The sequence below is a fragment of the Genypterus blacodes genome, unplaced genomic scaffold (genome assembly GCF_046128005.1).
Source record: "Genypterus blacodes isolate CSIRO-AG114 ecotype Tasmania unplaced genomic scaffold, CSIRO-AGI_Gbla_v1 ptg000030l_1, whole genome shotgun sequence".
Classification (NCBI taxonomy): Eukaryota; Metazoa; Chordata; class Actinopteri; order Ophidiiformes; family Ophidiidae; genus Genypterus; species Genypterus blacodes.
In genome coordinates, this window is record NW_027466843.1 from 4,062,314 (window position 1) to 4,082,019 (window position 19,706).

Genomic DNA, 19,706 nt, shown 5'->3' on the forward strand with positions numbered 1-19,706 from the left:
CATTTCACCTCCCCGTGCCCCTGCTGTTGGTGCTGACATCCAACCGTAAAACATGTTAATGCCAGTGTTTCCTGAACTCTTGACCCGCCCCACCCCATCTCAGCATCTGGTTATGTTAGGGTTGAAAACAAGCTGAAGTTTCTAGCTGTCATAGCTGGAGACGTGTGACAGGTCCTGAGGGGGAGGTGGGGGGGGGTACTCATTTTCTAAATCTTGCTATTGGTTCTGTGAGGTGTCTGCTCTTAAAATAGTTCTGCAGAGAGTATATAAAGATCTGCAGGAGGTCCTAATCCTCAGAGGATCATCTGCACTGATACACAGTAGGACAGCGGACAACAAAAGATCTACACAGGGCAGCTCCCATCAGTCATCTTTCCAAAGGAGAACATTTCAGCTCTCGTATCTTCACCGCAATCTAGGATTCCTATTCCAGTATTGTGCGGAATTTTGCAGCTGTTTTTCTGAGTACAGAGTCTTGTACTGGTCAGTATGAAGTACTTTCAGCGCAAGGATGCAGCATCCAAGGATGTGGATGTAAAGAACTGTGACACCCCAGATGAACACAAGACCTCCGATCCCAGTAAAACCCTCCGCAGTGTCCACTTCCCAAATGACGTCGTTTTCCAGGACTGCGTGCGACAGGGCGAGCTGGACAGGATCGGAGGCTTCATGCGAACTAGAAGAGTCAGTCTGGAGACCATCTACCATTCTGGTGAGATATCATGAAAGGCTCAGATGACATTTTCCTATATTTTCTGCAGGGACGGTATGAAACAGTATGAAATCTTTCCTGGAGAAACTTTTGACCACCAATTTATATTTTTGTAACAATTTTCTATCTGCACTAACCCTTTAAAACCCCAAATGCAGAAAAAGGATTAGAAATTTCCCCAAACATTGCCAATTTGGATTATTTTCATGTTTTGCAACTTTTCAAAGAATTTGAAAAGAACCACTCAAAACCACTCAAGCAGGTTGAGTAAAATTGAATTAGTCAAACTTAGAACCAGGCTGGTTTTCCAAAGCCCCTGCATAAAACCATTCCACTGATCCTGACCTTCAGCAGTGGTTCTCTATCATTCTTAAGACATTGCCACTTCTCTTTGCAGGCATGGCTGCCATCCACGAGGCCGTCTTGTCAGGGAACCTGGACTGTGTGCAGCTTCTGCTCAAATTTGGAGCAGACATCCACCAGAGGGACGAGGAGGGATGGACGCCGCTCCACATGTCCTGCAGCGACGGCTTCCCCCACATTGCAAGGTGAGCATCCAGACTGCTTCCAGAGTAATTCATTTCTGTATCAAAGCAACAAAACCATATCCACAGGCACATGGCATCTGTTCTGTGAATGTGGACATGTAAGCCCATCTCCACAAGTCCAAACACAGGAAATGATTGAATACATTTTGACTTGGTATCCTTCACTGTTGAGTTTTTCAGTCAGATTGTTTTGTAAGCAAGTTCAAATGGTAGTTAATCCAATTTTAGTAAATCCAATTTTTGAGATACTAAGTCACAAGTTTGGCTGTGAGTGGAAACAGCCTGCTGATAAAACATGCAAAATAACACAGTGGACTGTTTTAGTTACTGATCATATGTTTTTGCTGAAGAATTGCCACCAATCTGGCGTTGTATTCTTGTTATTTGAGGAATCCTGGCCACGGCCTTGTACCTCAGTGCAAAGTTGAATCCCAGGTGTTAATGCGGCTGATCGTGCTGTAAACAGCCTCAGCTCAGTCAGCTCCTCCATATAATGATCTTACAATGAAGTCAATTAGGGGCAGCTGACTCTCCATGTTTGTACATATAAGGCAAAAACACTAACACACACACACACACACACACACACACACACACACACACACACACACACACACTAACTGCTCAGCCTCCTACAACACAGATGAAAGACAAGCTTGCGGATCTGCTGCATTCTTGGCCCTCGCTGACCCTCCTGACACTGAAGTATGACAGCAACCCGCCTTAGGTTTGTCCACATGACAAACCAGCAGCATCGGATGTCTCTTCCACTAATCAGTGTTATATTGTGTTTCTCTTAGGTACCTTCTTTCACAAGGCGCTGACCCTACCCTCGAAAACGAGTGTGGGGAGAAACCAGCTGATCTCATTGAACCAGACCACAAGGAGCTGTTGGAGATTTTCGGGGTGGCTGTCAGTGACTGAGAGCGCCGGGCTGTAAAAGTACAAACTCTTGCGAAACCTGCAGTAGAAGCGGACAGAAAAGACAGAATCGGCCCTGCGGCCTGATTCTGAGAGTTGCCTCAGCTGTGAAGGTAGAGGACTGTGAACGACAGTTTAGCTGCCTGCCAACCTCAACCTCCAGTGGTACAGATTCCCTAGTGTTTGCTCAAGCGACGCTGTAAGAGCTTTTGTACTTTTTATACTTTAGAAAATCATGGTTGATGATGATCATTTTCAGTGTGTTTGATTTTATTCGATGTCCATTGGATTAGGAAGGCTTCTGAATATTGTGAAACATGAACCTGTTATTGCTGCTCGGCTTATTAGCACCTCTGAATGCATGTTGCTGCTGTATGCCACCTACAAACAGGCGTGTACTAGTTTACAGATGATTGTGAATAACAAGCCCAAGAGGATTTGTGGTGAATTTGTTGCCTCCTAATTGCTGTATTTAGATGCCTTTGATTGTGACTTTGATTGACTTTTTATATTTTTTTAAATAAAATCTATTCAGCAATCAATTTTCTGCCCAAGTTCTTTCAATAACCCACAGTGTACTGCACAAAACCCAGTGACCCTGCTTCTTGAAACATGACCCTGGTCGTGTAAAGATAAAACAAGTGGACTCAAAATAACCACAGTAAGCTCTCTGAGGGGAAGTAGTGCTGAACAGCTTAAAGGTGACACAGATGTTTCATGTTATTGTCTTTTACAGCTCTCATTTGAAACTGTTGCGATGCTCTTAATGTGCAGAAACACATCGACCCATTTCTACTCTCCGCTGCCGCAGCACCACTGACTGGTCAGCTGCATCAGGGTTGAGCTATGTAAAAATGCGACACATGATGCAGACACATTATTGCATTGGGCTAATTAAAGGTCAGGCTATCGGTGCAGTTCTGGAGATGTGTGTCGGTGTATTTGTACTGGTGTGTAAACCTCAGGTAGGCTCAACTCAACTAATACTTCATTTCATTGAATGGGCCGGTTGTTTGGTAGTTTGTGACATTTTCAAGGGATGAGAAAGATTGAATAGACTGAAAAATAATTTGTTTCAATGACCACATTTTTAGAAATAGAACATAGCTGTCACACACACACACACACACGTAGGATTACATTTTTTTTTATTCAATCATCAAATCTGTCAACAGACTATGTGTTGGATGGGTGGAGCACAGAAACATACAAACAGGCTTATGTACAGCTGATAGAAAAACGACAGGACGGACAGCACAGCAGCAGCTTTCACTCTTTAAACTTCCACTCCTGCCGACACATGGGGCACTGCTGCTGGACCTGCTGGGAGTTGAGCCACTTCAGGATGCAGTGCATGTGGAAGCAGTGTGAGCATTGACCCCACACCAGCGGGCAGTCGTCTCCTGGCACCTTACCTGCAAGGGGGCAACACAACAGGTCAGCTGGCAGGAGGCGACAGTACAGGTGCGTCTCAATAACATTAGAATATCGTGGAGAAGTTCATTTATTTCAGGAATTCAACTCAAACAAGTGAAACTCATATATTATAGATTCATTACATATGTCAGGCCTTTATTTGTTTTCATTTGTCCCTCTCTGTCTCTCCCTCTACCCCTGTTTGTGTGTCTCTCTCTCTCTCTCTCCCTACCTCTACCCCTGTTTGTCTCCCTGTTTGTGTGTGTGTGTCTTTCTCTCTCCCTACCTCTACCCCTGTTTGTCTCTTGCTCTCTCTCTGTTTTGAGTTCCTCTCTCTTACTCTCTCTGTTTGTCCCTCTCGCTCTCTCCCTCTACTCCTGTTTCTCTCTCTCTCTCTCTCTCTCTCTGATTGTCCCTATCTCTATATCTCTCTCTGATTGTCCCTCTCTCTAGATCTCCCTTTCTCACTCTGGTTAGTACGACTCACAGTCCGGGCAGCAGCCGTTGAAGGACATCCTGCAGATCCCGCAACTCTCATCATTGGCCACCCACAGCCAGGACGCGACTCCGTTCCACTGCCGTATCTTCACCTTCATCCTGCCAGTGTGACAGCGACACAAAAGACATCAAATACAGCGCAGGGAATCAAAAAACACATCCGTGAATCCGCGCAGCTAACGTTAGCTGCCGGAGCTAACCCACTGGTTCCTCCATCAGTTCGCGGACAGAGTTGTTCACTTACGGCGGGCAGCGTGTTAAGCTCAGCAGCGTCTGGAGTTTCTGTCCACGTCGTCTTTATAAATCCAACACACGACGAGTGATAGAGCTTCATAAAAAACTACAAGTCATTTCCTTCACACTTTGTCAACACAAACCTAACGCTTTTTTCCTTCTTCTTCTTCTTCTTTCTGAGTTTTGGCGGTTGACAGGCTAGTTAATTGGTGCAATACCGCCACCACCTGGACTAAAGTAACAGGAAAATGTCAAAAAACTAATAAACAAAAACTAAATTCTCTCCAGTAAACCTGTTACCTTTCAGAAGTTTATGAAATGCCTCTGTATTTTGCTGACATATCTCCCAAGTAGACCCTTGGGAGAGAAATGGCAGTGTTTCGCATTGCCTAGGCCCCTAAAGACTCTGTGGTGTGTAGGCTCTTAATTGTTTGCAGAGATTGAAGGTTATTAACTGCATTTCTGCAAACTATCTAAAGATATATGAAGAACACTGAAAAAGAGAAGAACTTATACCAAGTTCCCAGTTGGAAATTTCAACTGAAACCCCCCTGTAGTCGGATTTCTGACTCAGGAAGTCAGAGGAATCTCACCAACCTTGACCTCAAAATCTAAGAGATGGCTACTCTGCGCATCAGCAGTGTGAAAAGCTGACCTCAATGACATCAAAGCTTAATGATCAGATACTCTTTCTTTCACAGCTGCATTATGGCTGAAGATGAAAATTGCTGCTCCTGTTCTCCCCCCTCTTTAGATCCATCTGTAAATATCAAATATCTGTTGCTCAATATACATTTCAACTATTGTGATTACATGATCAGTTTTCGCTTTATTTCCCGGTCAAGATTGAGGTCTACACTTGTTGTTTTAAGTTGCTGATATAGGAGCAATACAGCTTTACTGTATTTAAGATTGCACAGACCCACATTTTCAGCTTTTGTGTTGCCGACCCTTCCAAAGCTCCTGAGAGTAGACTCAGATTATTACTCCTGACCATCTTTAACAACGCTCTTGATGGGATGGGAGCTTCGTGCCCCAGTACTGTGACCCAATATGCCATTGACAGCTTCAGTCTGCAAATTCCCAGTGGCATCCCTCCCATTTCTAGTTACAGATGATGCATATTCGTCTAATTAGATGATTGCGCCGGCTTGGTGAAAGTAGTATCATGGCATCACGCTCATCTTTTAAAATACCTCAAAACTCTTGTGACAGATTTGTTTCAATGTCACATTTGTTGTTCTACACTTGAAGTTAATTTTTTTTTTACATTTTGATTCTTCTCAAAAAAAAATCGTAAAAGGAAAAGTAAATTAAAAGAAAGTAACACAGTTTCTGTTCACCCTGAGCCGTTGTCATCCATCCTTATTAGTATGATTATTATGATGATTATTATGATGATTATCATTATTAATAAATAGTTGCAATTCAGAAAGGGATGCTGAGCGCACGCGGCTCGGCACGTCACCTGCGGGCAGCGCGCGCGCACCTGACCCCGGAAACGTGTTGCGCGCGGGCGGCGCCGATCGCTGTTCGCCATACTTGCAGAGGAGCGGCGCTGAGCTTCGCGAGCACTTTACTGCAGAGGCACCTGAAGGCACCGCAGCGTTTAACATAAAGGTAACACTTTGAGACATCACACCGGCATGTCACGCCTTCTCTACAGACACTCTAACCCGTGCACGGCGGCCAGTTGACTTTAATTTAATTCCTGTCCTCCTTCACCTGATGGAAACTTGTCATGCTAGCGCTAGCTCCCAGGCTGAGGTTAGCTTGGCTGAATTGTTCTGAGCAGACAGCTAACTAGCTCTCCCCTCAGGCTACATGTCCTCACAGTCCCACCCTGTGTTCAAACCTCCACGGTCCCTGCCAAGAAAACTCCAGCTCCTTTGTTACAATTGTAAACCCGTGAAATAGGTATGTTCGGTAACTTTATTTAGGGATTACAGCAGCTAGATAGCGGTGCCTTTAGCCGGTGCCCCAAATAACTGTATACATTGATAGCAGAGATTTATAGCGTTTGATAGCTGCGGTTAGCCTCTTAGCATCATTCTTGGCTTGACATACACGTAGACTTGTAACATAATGGTAGCGGCACGTAAGAATAGAATAACACAGCGGGTCTGTTTCTTTGTTTGTAAGAAAGAAACTGTCCATTCACCAACAGAATGATGGGATGTCGGGTTTTAGGGTTTAACCAGATTCATCACTTTGTCTAGAAAATGTCAAACTGTGGCAAAAGCCTGTTCAAATGTCTTGAAGCCCATAGTGGTGCATTCAGTCTGCTTATTCTGAGGATCTTTAAATTGATGAATCAGAATGAACAGTTTAAACAAGCACTTTCAGTCACAGCTTTATCAAATGATTTTCACGCATTCTGTCAACTCTGAGGATATTTTTCGGTTGTTGTCTGTTATTACTTCATACTGACAGGGATTTGTCCTGATGGAGGATGTTGATGCAGATATGAGACTCTGGCCTCCCCTGCTCTCTCCCTGCTTATCTGAATGGGAACTTTCTCCTCTCCTGTCTCCAGTGAGCAGCTGGGTGCGGTGGGCCTTTCACTCTCCAGCCTTTTGCATTCCTGAAATTTCATAATAGCTCTCCCGTTGACATTGTGCACGACATGCACATGATGAGACCGCTCATAGTGCTGCTCTAGATTAGGTCGTAACACTTCAAACCAATCTGAGCTTCTTCTTTTTTTTGCATATGATGGAGAAGAATCGGATGATCTTTAAGTCTCCTCTCTCTTAGACATTTGTATGTAATAGGCAAACCATAAAAAGTGACTGATTAAAGCCAACATCCCGCTACCGCACAGGGATGTAAGAGAAGAGAAACCACTGTTGTCCCCACGGCGACAGAGAGGTTTGAATGTCAGCACTTGCATAATGCATTCTCTCTGAAGCCCCTCCCCCCACACTGCCACCCCTGCTGCCATTCTAAACAGCCCTGATCTGAATTTTGTCTCTTGTGGGTATCAAATTCAGTCCTGCCCGAACAGTGGAGTGCATTTTGAGATGAGAAGAGGCTAGACTCCCCTGCTGCAGTATCTTGTCACAGGCACCATCCTGTACCAGGTTCACTGTGTATTCATTTCCAGGAACGCTGACTGATGTATGCAGTCGTATTTTCCTGCAGTACAAAGTAACTAAAGCAAAAATACCAATATGCAACAGTTTGAACAGGGCACAGGTTTAGATTATGATATCAAGAAGGAAGAAATAGGTTTAATTGGAGCCTGTGGTCAGTTTACAGATGAGCACCAAGCGCCCCCTCATTGTCAATGGATTCATGCGGCTTCTGTGAGTGTGGCGGTGGAGCGGAGGAGCAAACTCGCCGCAGATCTCTGGCATCCTTGCTGCTGAGACATTCCACTGACAACTGCTAGTTCAGGCACGTCAGACAGAAGGAGGAACCTGAACTCTGTAGTATATTCCAATATAATAAGCTCTATTCTTCCCACTGTCGACAAGATCATGATTGTTTTTCTATCCTGACCTCTACTTGTGCTTAATTGTGTCAACGTCTTCACTACATTCTACAACAGCAAGTGTTCCAAACGAGAATAAACAAGATTATTCTCATAGCAGCAGGGAGTAACGGCTTTAAAAATAGTGTAATAGTTTAGAAAACTAGTTAAAAAAATAAGCAATAATATATACGATTAGGAGCACGGTCATCTTTCAGATAAGCACGTTACATAAATATAAATGGTACAATAAGTATAGAAGTTATAGTTAAGATAAAGTGTCATTGTGAGTTAAATTGTATTTGTTAGTGAATGTGTTTCTCCTGCATCGATGGCCTACAGAGAATCAAAGGAGAGAAGCGGTGGAGGAGGGAATGATGTTTGGCAGAGGAAAGCTGCGTATTTGGTACTGCAGTGAATCCTTCAGTTTGTAACAAATAGACCAATCCACATTATTATTTCATCCTGCTGGTTTCCACACACACTCCCCGTACTTCTCTAAGCAGCTTTTTTGTAAGTATTGCCACTGTCAGCAGCTGCACTTCAATTCAAATCTCCACCACACGGCCCGCTGTGGTCATCATCACGCAAATCCCATCAGTTTCCAGATGCGTACATCATACATTAGAGTCTTGACACGGGCTTCTTCCAGGCGTGTTCAGACTGTGGTGCTGCGGGCGGGGACCTCCTTAATGTGAACATCAAGTCTTTGGCATAAACAGAGAACTTCCTGCTTTTGTGTCTCATGAGGATTTCTTTCCAGCTAACACTAACACACACACACACACACACACACACACACACACACACACAAATAAATGAACCCTCTGAAACTACTTGCTGCCAAACAAAACTAAGTCACATTGGCTCAGTTATAGTTTTGTACTTATGTGTTGGTAATTCGTCGTCCTCATTCCTTATTTCCTAAAATGACTGGTATGGATTCTTATCTAGTGTGTGTGTGTGTGTGTGTTTACAAATTATCCAAGCCATGTAACATTCAATGATCATTATCATTTATAAAAGATTGTAAATTGAAGACCTGTTGCTTGAGCGTTTGTGGATAGTGAAAATATTCATTAGTCGTAGTTCAGGCATCCATGAAATCTGTGAAAAACAAGCAAATTATGATTGATTATAAATGATGAATCCCCTATTAAAAGTGCCGCTGTTTCATTTTGTGTCACTTTCGCCTGTGATGGAACGAATGTGTCCGAGCGTCTGAGCCAGAGAGTGACGGAGAGTTGACTGACTGATCTCTTTTTAAGCATTCCTGCAGGATCATTTGACTCTTGCCATAGTAACAGAGTGCTTTTCCTATCACCCAATAAAAAGGGTGCGGGCCTGTGAGAGGTGACCTCATTCGTGGCTCGGAGAGTCAGTCGGAGCGGTAGTGATGCTGTTTCAGAGAAGTGTGTTCAGATGATATCATGCAGCAGCCGGCGTTCGCTCATCATCAGGAGCAGCTATATAAACACACACACACAGAGGAAGAGCTGTTCAATCTGTAGGCTTGACGCTCCACATCAGCACTCCTCTCTGTCAGGGTGGCGGTCATCTGGTGTTTTACAGCCTCATCGCAGAGGCAAGTGAAGACATGGCTCCATGCTGCGCTCTGGAATATTCATGTTTTCTGCCCTCTCCTCTTCTTTGACGCCATTGTTGTCTGTTTTGGACACTGGAGGAGTCATAACTTTCTGAAGATACTGCATTCTGTTGAATCTAGTTTCTTTCTTTTGATTTTTCCCTTTGAATCCGTTCAGGAACAAACACTCGTCCTCATTTGTCAGTCTTCTCTGTGCAGCATAGAACAGATGCTTCCTTGAAAAGTAGAACTATGTTCCTCCTGTTGAAGTGAATTGGCCTCTACTGGGATTTAGCGAGCAGAACAGTTCTTGGAGCAACCATAATATCAAACCTGACACAAGCTATTGACTTCAGCCTTCAAATGTGGCTCTTCTCATTTCTGCCGTTTGTCTCCTCTGCCTTACCTGCTGCGTTTCTCCCCCTCTTGTTTCTTCAGACATGGCTGAGGATGATGTGACTCCAGAGCAGCTCGCAGCCATTGCCGCAGAAAACGACCAGGGCGAGTCTGTCAACTACAAGGCACCGGCCCAAAAGAGTCTGAAAGAGATCCAAGATCTGGATAAGGACGATGAGAGTCTACGCAAGTATAAGGAAGCCCTGCTGGGTGCCGGCCACACTGACATCGGTAAGAAAGGCAACAGCAGGTTTTCAGCTCAAAGGCTCATGTGAAGAATTTCCTGGGGAGATTGTTTTGTATTTAGTTAAAGTGATGATGACATGTTCCTCTGTGGTTATGTGTTAGAGAGCAGCAAAGGTTATTCTATAAGGTGCAGTGAAATGATCAGTCGGCATCACAGTTAAAGATTCTGAAGTGAAGTAGCTAATTCATTTGTTTATCTATTTTCTAACGAGGCCAAGGTTAATCCTCACAGTACTTGTTTTGCATAATGCTTTGATTGTTTTGCTTCTAGTTGTTTGCACTTGTCACAGCAGTTTTGTTTTGAAAGAAACACAGTAAAGAGAACTGAGATGAAAACAGTGTGTGTGTACCACATGGATTCCAGACAGAGACGTCACAGACATTCTCTATTTCCGGCACAGACGGAGCTTGACTGTGGGCAAAGCCACAAGAGCTGTGGTCATAAATGTCCTCCCTGTCTGTGGTCAAAGAAATGACATGAAACATTCTGCGCCGCCTCTCAGACCATCTGTGGTGTCGACTACACCAGAAACAGATCAACCTGTGTCCAAATATTTTCTGATAATCAGCATGCCAGAGAGAAACTGTCACTTCCGTTGGGACTGAAGTCTTAATTAATGCAGAGACCGTCCCAACTACAGCAGAGCCGTCCTCATTTCAGCTCTCCTGAGGTTGGACGGCTGGTGGTTACAGGACACGCATCCTGTGCAGTCTACTTGGAAATATTTGGAGCAGTTTTTTACAGAACTGTTAGAGGGTTAGGTGGAGACAGTCGGTGAGGTGTTGGCTTTGGTGAAGCCACACGTGAAAGCATCGATGCCTTTCTCTAGAAATCAAACAGCCCCTTTATGCCACAGTCAGAAGTGTTGGACGGTGAGCTGTTAACCTGTGGCTGCACTTAAGGAAACAAATCCATAACTGTTCCAAACACACTTTACAGCGTTATTCCCATAGTTGTCCTCTACATGTCACAATGTGTTTCATCTGTTCTGTCCCCAGATCCCAAATCTCCAAATGTCCAGGTGACCCGGATGACTTTGGTCTGTGATGCTCCGGCCCCCCTGACCCTGGACCTGCAAGGTGAGTCTTTGTTTGGGACGTCTCATCAAGTGTGCTGCGTCTGAAGCTCTCACAGCTGGGATAAGATGGAGAAGTGAGAAAGGAACTAACTGGTCCTCAGATTCTTTTGTATTTTAGATGATATGAGTCACTTATGATGAGTTAGTCAGACACACTAATTAGAGTTCTTATATACACACTGTCAATCAAATCAATAAATCCAAACATTTAAAGTTGAATTGACTCGGACTAAAATCAAGAGAAATCAGCCGTTAACTTTTCTTTTTAGCACTGCTTTTAATTTAACCAGATAAATATCTGCACTATAGATTATTTGAATTGATTTTTACTTTATTTTTTAATTTCGTTGGAGTTTATTTTACTCATCATCTTTAAATGTTGCATGTTTGTTTTGTTCCCATCGTCTCATAAGTGGCGTTTTAATGCATGTTATCTCGTGTAATGCACCTTTCATTGCCTTTGTGTTTGAACTGTTTTATATAAATAAATTGGCTTTGCCTTGCCTTAGCCTCAAAGCCCTTTGTGGAGGTTTGTATCTATGCTGAGCCATGCTGTAGCAATAATGAGTTATTGATTACCTGTATGGAGGTCTATAAGAGATACATGAACTGGATTATTTTAGTTTGCTGCCTTCTCACTCTGTAAATAAAACAAAATCAACTCCTAATTACTGCCAGAACAATAGTTTTAGATCTCATTCATAGATAGTTGATAGTTGGTGCTAATGTTCAGTTTTCTTAAATGTGATTAACTCCAAAAATAACAACACATGACAGCAGCTTTAAATACCAGCTTTGCCTCTGTTATTCACTCAGGTATGAAACTCTCAAATGGAGTATTATCTTGATAAAAGTAAAGGTGCAATCTGTTATCCAAAGATAAACAAACGTGCAGCAGCAAGAAAAACCACAGGATAATGAAATGTGTGGACAAGTATTGTTATTAGATAGACAAGAACATTCAGACAGCAACAAAATCCTCTCTGTTTGAAGGTTTTGGAGGATGTATGTTAAGGTCTAGTATTAGCTTCAATCATTTGACCAAAACAATGCTGTTAATCATTTAAACAAGCCATTCAGTATCCATTTGAATTTGGATGGAGTTCACATGTTCCCAAAAATAAGAATTTGGACTTTGAAGAAAGTTTATTTTCACATTCATTAGGCTGTATATGTAACATAGCGCCACACTTAAAACACGTTGTCAGTGGTTCGGCGGCCCGAGGGAACCATAACACACACACACACACACACACACACACACACACACACACACACTGTATACGCTGTGTTTGACTAATTGACACAAGACGTGAATCGTATTGCAAATGCATACAAATTCGTCTTAAGGACACTTCAAGACTGAAAGAGGAGAGGAGAGAACACACAGATTTATAGTTAAATACATGAGGAGGTGAAATAGTTTTGTTGGCAGGGAAATACATCAGAGGGGTGAATGTGAAGTAAAAGGGTGCTGATTGTGAGTCACATGCTGCTTAGTCAGTGAGAAAGATCAATTCCAGGAATCGATGCAGCTACAAGGATCTGGTCTCAAAGCTCTGGCACTCAGTGGAGGAGCTGACACAAGCTTAGCTGAGGAGCAACATTCTGCAGGTTAATACTCCAACCAAACACCGAGCCTGGTGGTGCCATGAGCCATTATGACTCAGTGGATCTCAAGCTGCTGTTCAGAACCCAAGAGGCTAGAACACGAATAAAAAAATGCACACATATTTTATGTCTGTTATAGCTGATAAGGTTTATTTAAGGGACTGATTTTAATGAAAAGAAGTCTTTAAAGCAGTGGTTCCCAAAGTGGGGGGCGAGCCCTCTAGGGGGGGCGCGGTGCGGGATCTGAAGAGGAGCGATATGAATAAGTACCGCCTCAGGTAAAATGAATGAGGCCATACTTCTTCGTATGACATATGGGGGGGGGGGGGGCGTGGCGTGAGGGAATAAGTTTGGGAACCACTGCTTTACAGTAATGAGCACTAATCTTCACATCCAAATATGTATTCAGTCTATAGCTGGTTGAGTATTTGCTGTTCTTTCTCAGCGAGCGTGGCACAGTCACTGCACCTTTCAGCATGTCCAGCAGGTGGCAGCATTGCATCAATGACATCACCCTGTACGTCATTGCATTATTTTAGAGAGATGTTTAATTGGTCCCTTCACAACAGGTGACACTAAATCGCCTCACCTATTCAGTTATCTACAAATAGTTGTAAATCCAGGTGACGTTACCTCAAACCTCAAAATTGCTCAACCTACAGTATTTATAGCCTTTGTCCACTTCCTGTATGTTCATGCCGTTGTTGTTGATGACGTATGTATGTATTCCACATGACCTTCCAAATAAATTCTCCATAGAAAACGTTTAAAAGACAGCAACACTATAACAATATGTTTCTTGGACACTAGCAACAGATACCCGCCTAATGTTTAGTACATCTGGATTTAACAGCCAATAACTGAGACTGACAATTAGAATAGAATTTGACTTTTAGCCGCATGTAGCAGCCGAGTCCAGCATGGAGCAAACCTCAGCTCGTACAGTTTGTAGGTGTTTGAATCCCCTCAACACATTGTGACCTCAATGCTGTCTTAAATGTTCAATGTAAGACTTAAACATGTTTCTCTGGATTCATCCTCTTTAGAAATGTATTCCCAATGCTACTTGGGGAAGGATGTTAACAACAAATATTCAGCTCACACAGTCTCATGTTGTGAGCTGAATGTTAACGTTGTTGTTTTTTTATTAGCAGGGAAACTGGACGACATGAAGACTAAGTCCTTTGTGCTGAAGGAGGGAGTTGAATACAAAATAAAGATCAGCTTTAAGGTGAGCCATCCATGCCTTATTCACAAAGATATCTGAAAGGAAATCTCTTTCCTTAGAACAGGGTTGTATTTTGTCATTCGGGGCCGTAACGCTGCGGTGTTGTTTATCATTGTTGCTAAGTCACAGATCTCTAATGTCGTCTCTGTGCAGTTGACGAGTCATGATCAGTTTGTTCAGTTAGTGCTCATGTTAGGTTTTTAATGTCAAATCCTCTTTTGGAAATTTTAGAGACAGCCTAGTCAACAGAAACCAAAACTGCATTCGGATCCAACGAGTCAAATATTTGAAAGTGGATCAGTTTACTGTTTGAGCTGTAAGCGTTTGATCAACAACATCATCACACCGCTGCGGTGAACAGGACCTGCATCCTGTAGTGCTTTGTCTTTGCTTTATTAGTGTGACGTGATGTTCAGCAGTGACTCATGATCGCCTCAACAGTAATATTGACATGACCCTGTGACCTCATTATACAAACTTCTATCTGGCATTTAGTTTGAAAAAAAGAAAACGTAACGGAAATGTAACTCAGATTGAACCTCACTCCACTACATTAACCAGTGCAGAGTGCATTGTGGGATACCGATGGCTGCCACTTGTTGGGTCCTCCAAATTAGGCCACGGCTCTATCTCTCAGCCTCGTTTACTGGGAATTGGGACAAGACTGGTCGGGCCGCGGAGACGTAATTGTGTCTGAAAAATGAGTCTGCAGAACATTGCGCCCCAGTAGAGACACACACACACACTTCAACTCTGTCTATGTGGAGTCAAGAAAAACAAAAGTCAGAAAAGAAGGGACAAAAGCTGATTCCCACATCCAACTCACAGGTCATTTTGAAACTCATTTGATTTACAATTAGATACAGCACAGCAGGAGAGCGAGAAGACAACTCGGTGAATACAAAGAGTTTAAAGACACAACACGTTTTCCCCGTTTGCGTTTCAGCTTTGTTCCCCGAGCGTCTGTCTGTAATAAGGTCTGTGTTGTCTCAGGTGAACAGGGAGATCGTGTCGGGTCTGAAGTACGTGCAGCACACGTTCAGGAAAGGAGTGAAGGGTGAGTCGGCACTTTTCACATGGTATATTTAGAGCAGTTTTGATTGGAAAAAAACCCAAAGGATGCATCAGTAACACTAGTTGTATTTAGTCGCAGCCCCGCATGAAGCGTCCTCATCTTTCCGTCTCCCCGTCTCTTGTGACAGTTGACAAATCGGACTACATGGTTGGCAGTTACTGTCCTCGGGTGGCGGAATACGACATCCTGACCCCGCTGGAGGAGACGCCGACAGGCTTGTTGGCGCGCGGACACTACACCATCAATTCCAAGTTCACCGACGACGACAAGCACGACCATCTGTCCTGGGAGTGGAACCTCAACATCAAGAAAGACTGGGAGGAATAAAAGAGGCCTTTGTGTCTGGGGGTGAGGGAGGTGAATCCTCAGCCCCGGACGCTCCTCACCCCCGCCCCATTTCTAAACTCCACGTCTGCCATTTCAGCCTTCTTTTGTTTTTATTTGTCGTGCATTTCATGCTCACGCCTTAGTTCCACCTCGCTGTCTCACATCGTGGCCTCCTCCCGCCTCTGTCGGCAGCAGCAGCAGCAGTTGTCCCTGGCCGTCCCTCACCGCCTTTCCTAAAGTCCCACCGGGTGCCCCACAGCCACCGCTGTTCACTACCGCCCGACCTGTAGCCCCTCCCACACCGAGCTGTGTCATGTAGCACCGTAACAGAGTGCTGGGGTGAGGAGGTCAACGCTGACGTTGGCGCCGGCCTGGCCTCCCCTCTGCTGTAAACCCTTCGCCATGAGCTAAACATCAGAGTGAGAGCATGCAGGACCACACCGGGACCACTGCTCTGTTTTTCCACAGGGTGTCAGATTCACCAAACAATGTTTATCTTTCATTCTTAAGGCATTTAAAGCCACAAGCTTCTACCAGAACCTGGAAGTCTTGAAGCAGAATGAAGCTTTTCCCTGGAACGTGCTGAAACGTCTCCGAGCTGAAAGCTATAGCAGGGAAAAGCTTCATCACTGCTTCAAGACCTCCAGACTCCGGTGGCAGCGTGCGACCTCAAAGGCCCTCGGGATGAAGGCCAAACATAGTCTGCCGAGTCTTGACACCGTGCGGACAAACAAGGAGCGCTCCTCGCGTCGTTCCGCACACTACAATCGGTCACGCTTACTCTTCAGTGCCGACCGGCGAGAGAAGCCACGCCCGACTCTCTCTGACACCCCCCCACCCTCTCCCCCCTCCCCTCCGTGATTGAGTTTTTGCTGCTTGAAGAGATTAACCTCGCCTTCCACCGCTCCAGAACGGCGTCTTCCTCTCTCAGTAAGACGTACACGTGGAAAAAGCAACTGTACAATCAGCTTTTGTTTGCCTTTTTATATAAGTGTACCGATGGTTGTATGTTGTGACTGTATCCACGCATCACTGTTAGTATTAATCAGCTGTTTGTGGTTGTAGCCGGGCCCCACCGCATCCACCTGCACCCCCCTCCCCTCCCCCTCCCCCTCCTCAACCAACCGACATGTGCTTGCCTTCACGCTCGCTGACTTTTCATACGAGAATTACCAAAACCTGCCTTGTGAGAAACAATTCAGTAGAGGAAGAAGAAAGCGTGGGCGTGACGTCAGACCCAGTTCGTGTCTCTCATGTGAGACTTGTAGTATCGATCGTTTCATTTTGTCTGCCAGGCTTTTTCCCCCCACAGACGTCTCAAAGTCTTTTTCCGTCACACCGCAGCGGAAGTGTTTTGTTTGTTTGGTTCTCAATCCTGAGCCTGGCGTACCACAGCACTGCACGTTTCTCATCTCTCCCTGTTCCTCACACACACACACACACACACACACACACACACACACACACAGTCTCATTGTGTGTGGGAGGAGGGAGAGATGGAAAACGTGCCGCGCTTTGGTACGCGAGGCCCCGGATTGAGAAACCGGCGGGTTGATCTGATCTCCACAGCGTTCTTCTTCTGTTGCCCAAACAAACAAGCGGCTGAACTCCACCTCTGCACCCGGCGGTCACTTTATTAGGTACAACAGCGCTACAATAGATCCGATCTCAGTGAGGTTAGTGTGACAGTGTGAGGGGAGTTGGTCCGAGCCGGTGGTCTTTGTGTTGCTGCGGTGTTGTTCTGCATTGTGTCGTATTCACACACAAGTCCAAGTCCGATGCAGCGACTGCATCATCACAGAGAGCACAGAGGCGGATCCACTCCTCTGTCACTGCACAGAGTAAACCTCACGTAGGTTGGGTTTCTTGTAGAGCCGTTCTGTCAATTGTACCTCATAAAGTGGCCACTGGTTGTACTTGAATCACCATGGAGATGAGTCATGTTTAGGTTGCTTGCTGATAGAACAGAGCCTGAATCTGCTTACCTGCGTGGTGAAACAGGATAGTCTTCAGTCCGGTCTGACGGGGAAAGTCTTAAAGAGGGGGAATCTGGGAACGTCATCACACAGGCCCGACGTGTTGCCGTTAACGACCCGCGGGGCTATTCTGTCTCGAGCGAAAACCTCTCACTGGAATGTAAATCATCAAAGCAAATGGTGTAAACATGAGAGACAAACAGGTGCCGGGTGAAGTCGCACTCTGAAAGCTGCCTTATGTCTTTGGAGGTGGATGTGCTGAGGAGCTCTGCAGACTTTGCATGCCTTGTTTGTGTGTGTGTTTGTGTGATTGAAGCAGCTCGCTATCAGGTCGTCTGTATACCAAAGGGCTTGTCCTCGCTGCTAACTAATGACCATCTGTGGCCCTGCTGTAGTGGATACAGGCTCCTCCCACGCTGCTGCACACACTCGCTACACCCAAAGTAGGCATCGCTTCGATCTGCCAGACTAATGACTGAATGTTAGTAGGGTCGACCCCCGCCCAAAACAAGCGCCTCAAGACACTAAGATTAGCATGGATGAATATTAGCGCTCTCCAGCCTCGAGGCCTTATCACTGCGATCACGTGGAGAAGAACAGCGATGAAATTGACTACTTTTGTTTTGTTTTTGCCTTAATGTAAACCATTCCCCTATCATCAGCCCCTCCCTCTCTTTTGCCCAGTCAGGTTGCTTCTTAACGCGTGTCCATCTAGTCCGGGGCTCTCCAGCCCGGTCCCGCCAGGGCCCCAGGGTCCAGCTGGTGTTCTATCCTGCCGGTACATAAATTGCCTGCACCTTGTATTCAAAGTTCTCAGGCGTGCTCCTGGGTACTCGGGGTACCGGGTGCAAGTAATTCATTTTAAGGCGGGATAGAAAACCTGCTGGACAGGGGCCCCGGTAGAACCGGGGTTGGAGAGCGGCGGACTAGCCGGCAAGTCAATGAGATGAGGGTGAGCGTGAGGAGTTCTTAGCAGAGGAAGCACAGGAGGAAGGTCGAGCCGGCCGCCGTCTGCTGCTGGAGACCTCGGCGGCGGCCGGGCTCGGGAACGGGAGCTTAGCGACAGATAACAGCCGGGACTTGAGCCTTTGAAGAGTAACACTGATGAGTCAAATGGCACTGCTGAGATCAGGGGCCGGTATCACAAAGACACACAGGGAACAGGAAGTCTGAGGCCGTCACTTACTGTCCCGCTTGATGTCGACATGTAGAAGCTCACTGTAAGGAGTGTGAAGTTTAGGTTCAACGCCACAACACGAGGAGTCGGCTGTGTTCCAGAGGCTGGATGCTGCTCGGTTCTTAACTGTTCATGGTCAAATGGAGGTGTTCAAATGCTTCTGTTGAGTAAAGTAGGGAGGTTGTTTTCTGTTCATATTTGATCATAAGATTACCGCCCTGCTCTACTGAACAGGAAGGTTTGAACGCCTCATCATTTTGACCACAGATGAAGAGTTTAGTAGCATCCAGCCACCGGCACACAGTCGAAGCCTCGTGTTTTGGATGTTGAATCTGAATTATATGTTCCTTAAAATGAGGTTTTTCCGCGTTGATGTCGAGCACTTTCAGCTTTTAAGACTTGCTGATGAAAGAGCGAGTCGGCTCGGGTAGAATGCCGGTGTTCTCCGTTTACACAGAGTCCACAGCAAAGTAGTCCTACTTTTATCTTTACTACTCTTTACTTTACTTTTACTTTATTTAAAAAAAACTTGGTGCCTTTTTTGTTTGTTTTGAACTTCCTGGATGAGCCAGAAAGCCCCTGAAACATCCCAGTTCTCCACATGCTGTTACTAATCTCGATTAAATGGCTGTTTTCTGTTTTGTTGCAGTCAGTAGGTGACATTGTTACCACGGAAACCGCTTTTGTTTTGATAGCCTTATCCACAAAGCCACGCCCCTTCAACTTAAATATGGGGGCCTTTGTGCCGTTGTGTAACTCACATTAGACACAGCAGACCTAAGCAGCGCTAACTCTAAACGCCTCTGAGGAGATCTTTGTGACGCCGGCCCCACACTGTCAATCACTGAGAGGAGGACTCTAAAAGAAAACTGACCAGGAAGATGAAAGTGAGACGGACATGTGCTTAAAAGAAAATCATGGATGTAATACATGTTTGTTCTGCTGACTGAATATGATGATGTGTTCCTGCTCCATACATTCCTCACATTGTACAGTTTGTATGAAATAGCTGGCATGCCGGTGGGGTTGTGTATTCCATCATTTGTGATTGCTCTTATTGGTCAATAAAGATTTTGTTCAACTCTGCCTGTAACATTGTGATCTTTTGCAAGCGATGGTATGAATGCATTCTAACAACTTCCTCTAGCTCAGTAGTAACAAACATGAGGCCCGAGTACATTACCTCACAGGCACAGCTGAGT

The 19,706-nt window shown here is 45.0% G+C and overlaps 3 protein-coding genes across 5 annotated transcripts; 2 read left to right on the plus strand and 1 right to left on the minus strand.

The window, feature by feature from the left end:
- The first annotated feature begins 247 nt into the window (after nt 1-247).
- Nucleotides 248-2,675, plus strand: ppp1r27b (protein phosphatase 1, regulatory subunit 27b). Its single transcript, XM_076145707.1, has 3 exons — nt 248-712; nt 1,110-1,260; nt 2,061-2,675. The coding sequence occupies exons 1-3, from the start codon at nt 490-492 to the stop codon at nt 2,182-2,184; spliced, it is 498 nt and encodes a 165-aa protein (XP_076001822.1). The 5' UTR covers nt 248-489; the 3' UTR covers nt 2,185-2,675.
- A 643-nt stretch (nt 2,676-3,318) lies between these two features.
- anapc11 (APC11 anaphase promoting complex subunit 11 homolog (yeast)) lies at nt 3,319-4,518 on the minus strand. The gene is made up of 3 exons (XM_076145546.1): nt 4,340-4,518; nt 4,085-4,194; nt 3,319-3,596 (listed from the first exon to the last, which is right to left on the minus strand). Exons 2-3 carry the CDS (start codon nt 4,191-4,193, stop codon nt 3,451-3,453), a joined length of 255 nt encoding a protein of 84 aa, XP_076001661.1. The 5' UTR covers nt 4,194; nt 4,340-4,518; the 3' UTR covers nt 3,319-3,450.
- Nucleotides 4,519-5,855: 1,337 nt separating this feature from the next.
- On the plus strand, nt 5,856-19,585 carry LOC142994664 (rho GDP-dissociation inhibitor 1-like). Of its 3 annotated transcripts, none has more exons than XM_076145470.1 (6): nt 5,856-5,949; nt 9,828-10,016; nt 11,031-11,111; nt 13,873-13,952; nt 14,943-15,006; nt 15,152-19,585. In XM_076145470.1, exons 2-6 carry the CDS (start codon nt 9,830-9,832, stop codon nt 15,349-15,351), a joined length of 612 nt encoding a protein of 203 aa, XP_076001585.1. In that variant the 5' UTR covers nt 5,856-5,949; nt 9,828-9,829; the 3' UTR covers nt 15,352-19,585. The 3 variants fall into 3 exon arrangements, with proteins under 3 accessions (XP_076001585.1, XP_076001587.1, XP_076001586.1); XM_076145472.1 differs by having other exon boundaries at nt 13,876-13,952; XM_076145471.1 differs by lacking the exon at nt 5,856-5,949 and adding an exon at nt 6,147-6,246.
- Nucleotides 19,586-19,706: the final 121 nt, after the last annotated feature.

What these genes read in the sequence shown, in the direction of transcription:
- LOC142994664 (XM_076145470.1), top strand. Translation starts at nt 9,830, where the DNA reads ATGGCTGAGGATGATGTGACTCCAGAGCAGCTCGCAGCCATTGCCGCA. An exon ending in TGCCGGCCACACTGACATCG is followed by an intron (nt 10,017 to 11,030) that starts GTAAGAAAGGCA and finishes TTCTGTCCCCAG; the next exon opens with ATCCCAAATCTCCAAATGTC. An exon ending in CCTGACCCTGGACCTGCAAG is followed by an intron (nt 11,112 to 13,872) that starts GTGAGTCTTTGT and finishes TTTTTTTATTAG; the next exon opens with CAGGGAAACTGGACGACATG.
- anapc11 (XM_076145546.1), bottom strand. Translation starts at nt 4,193, where the DNA reads ATGAAGGTGAAGATACGGCAGTGGAACGGAGTCGCGTCCTGGCTGTGG. An exon ending in CAACGGCTGCTGCCCGGACT is followed by an intron (nt 3,597 to 4,084) that starts GTGAGTCGTACT and finishes GCCCCCTTGCAG; the next exon opens with GTAAGGTGCCAGGAGACGAC.
- ppp1r27b (XM_076145707.1), top strand. Translation starts at nt 490, where the DNA reads ATGAAGTACTTTCAGCGCAAGGATGCAGCATCCAAGGATGTGGATGTA. An exon ending in GGAGACCATCTACCATTCTG is followed by an intron (nt 713 to 1,109) that starts GTGAGATATCAT and finishes TTCTCTTTGCAG; the next exon opens with GCATGGCTGCCATCCACGAG. An exon ending in GGCTTCCCCCACATTGCAAG is followed by an intron (nt 1,261 to 2,060) that starts GTGAGCATCCAG and finishes TGTTTCTCTTAG; the next exon opens with GTACCTTCTTTCACAAGGCG.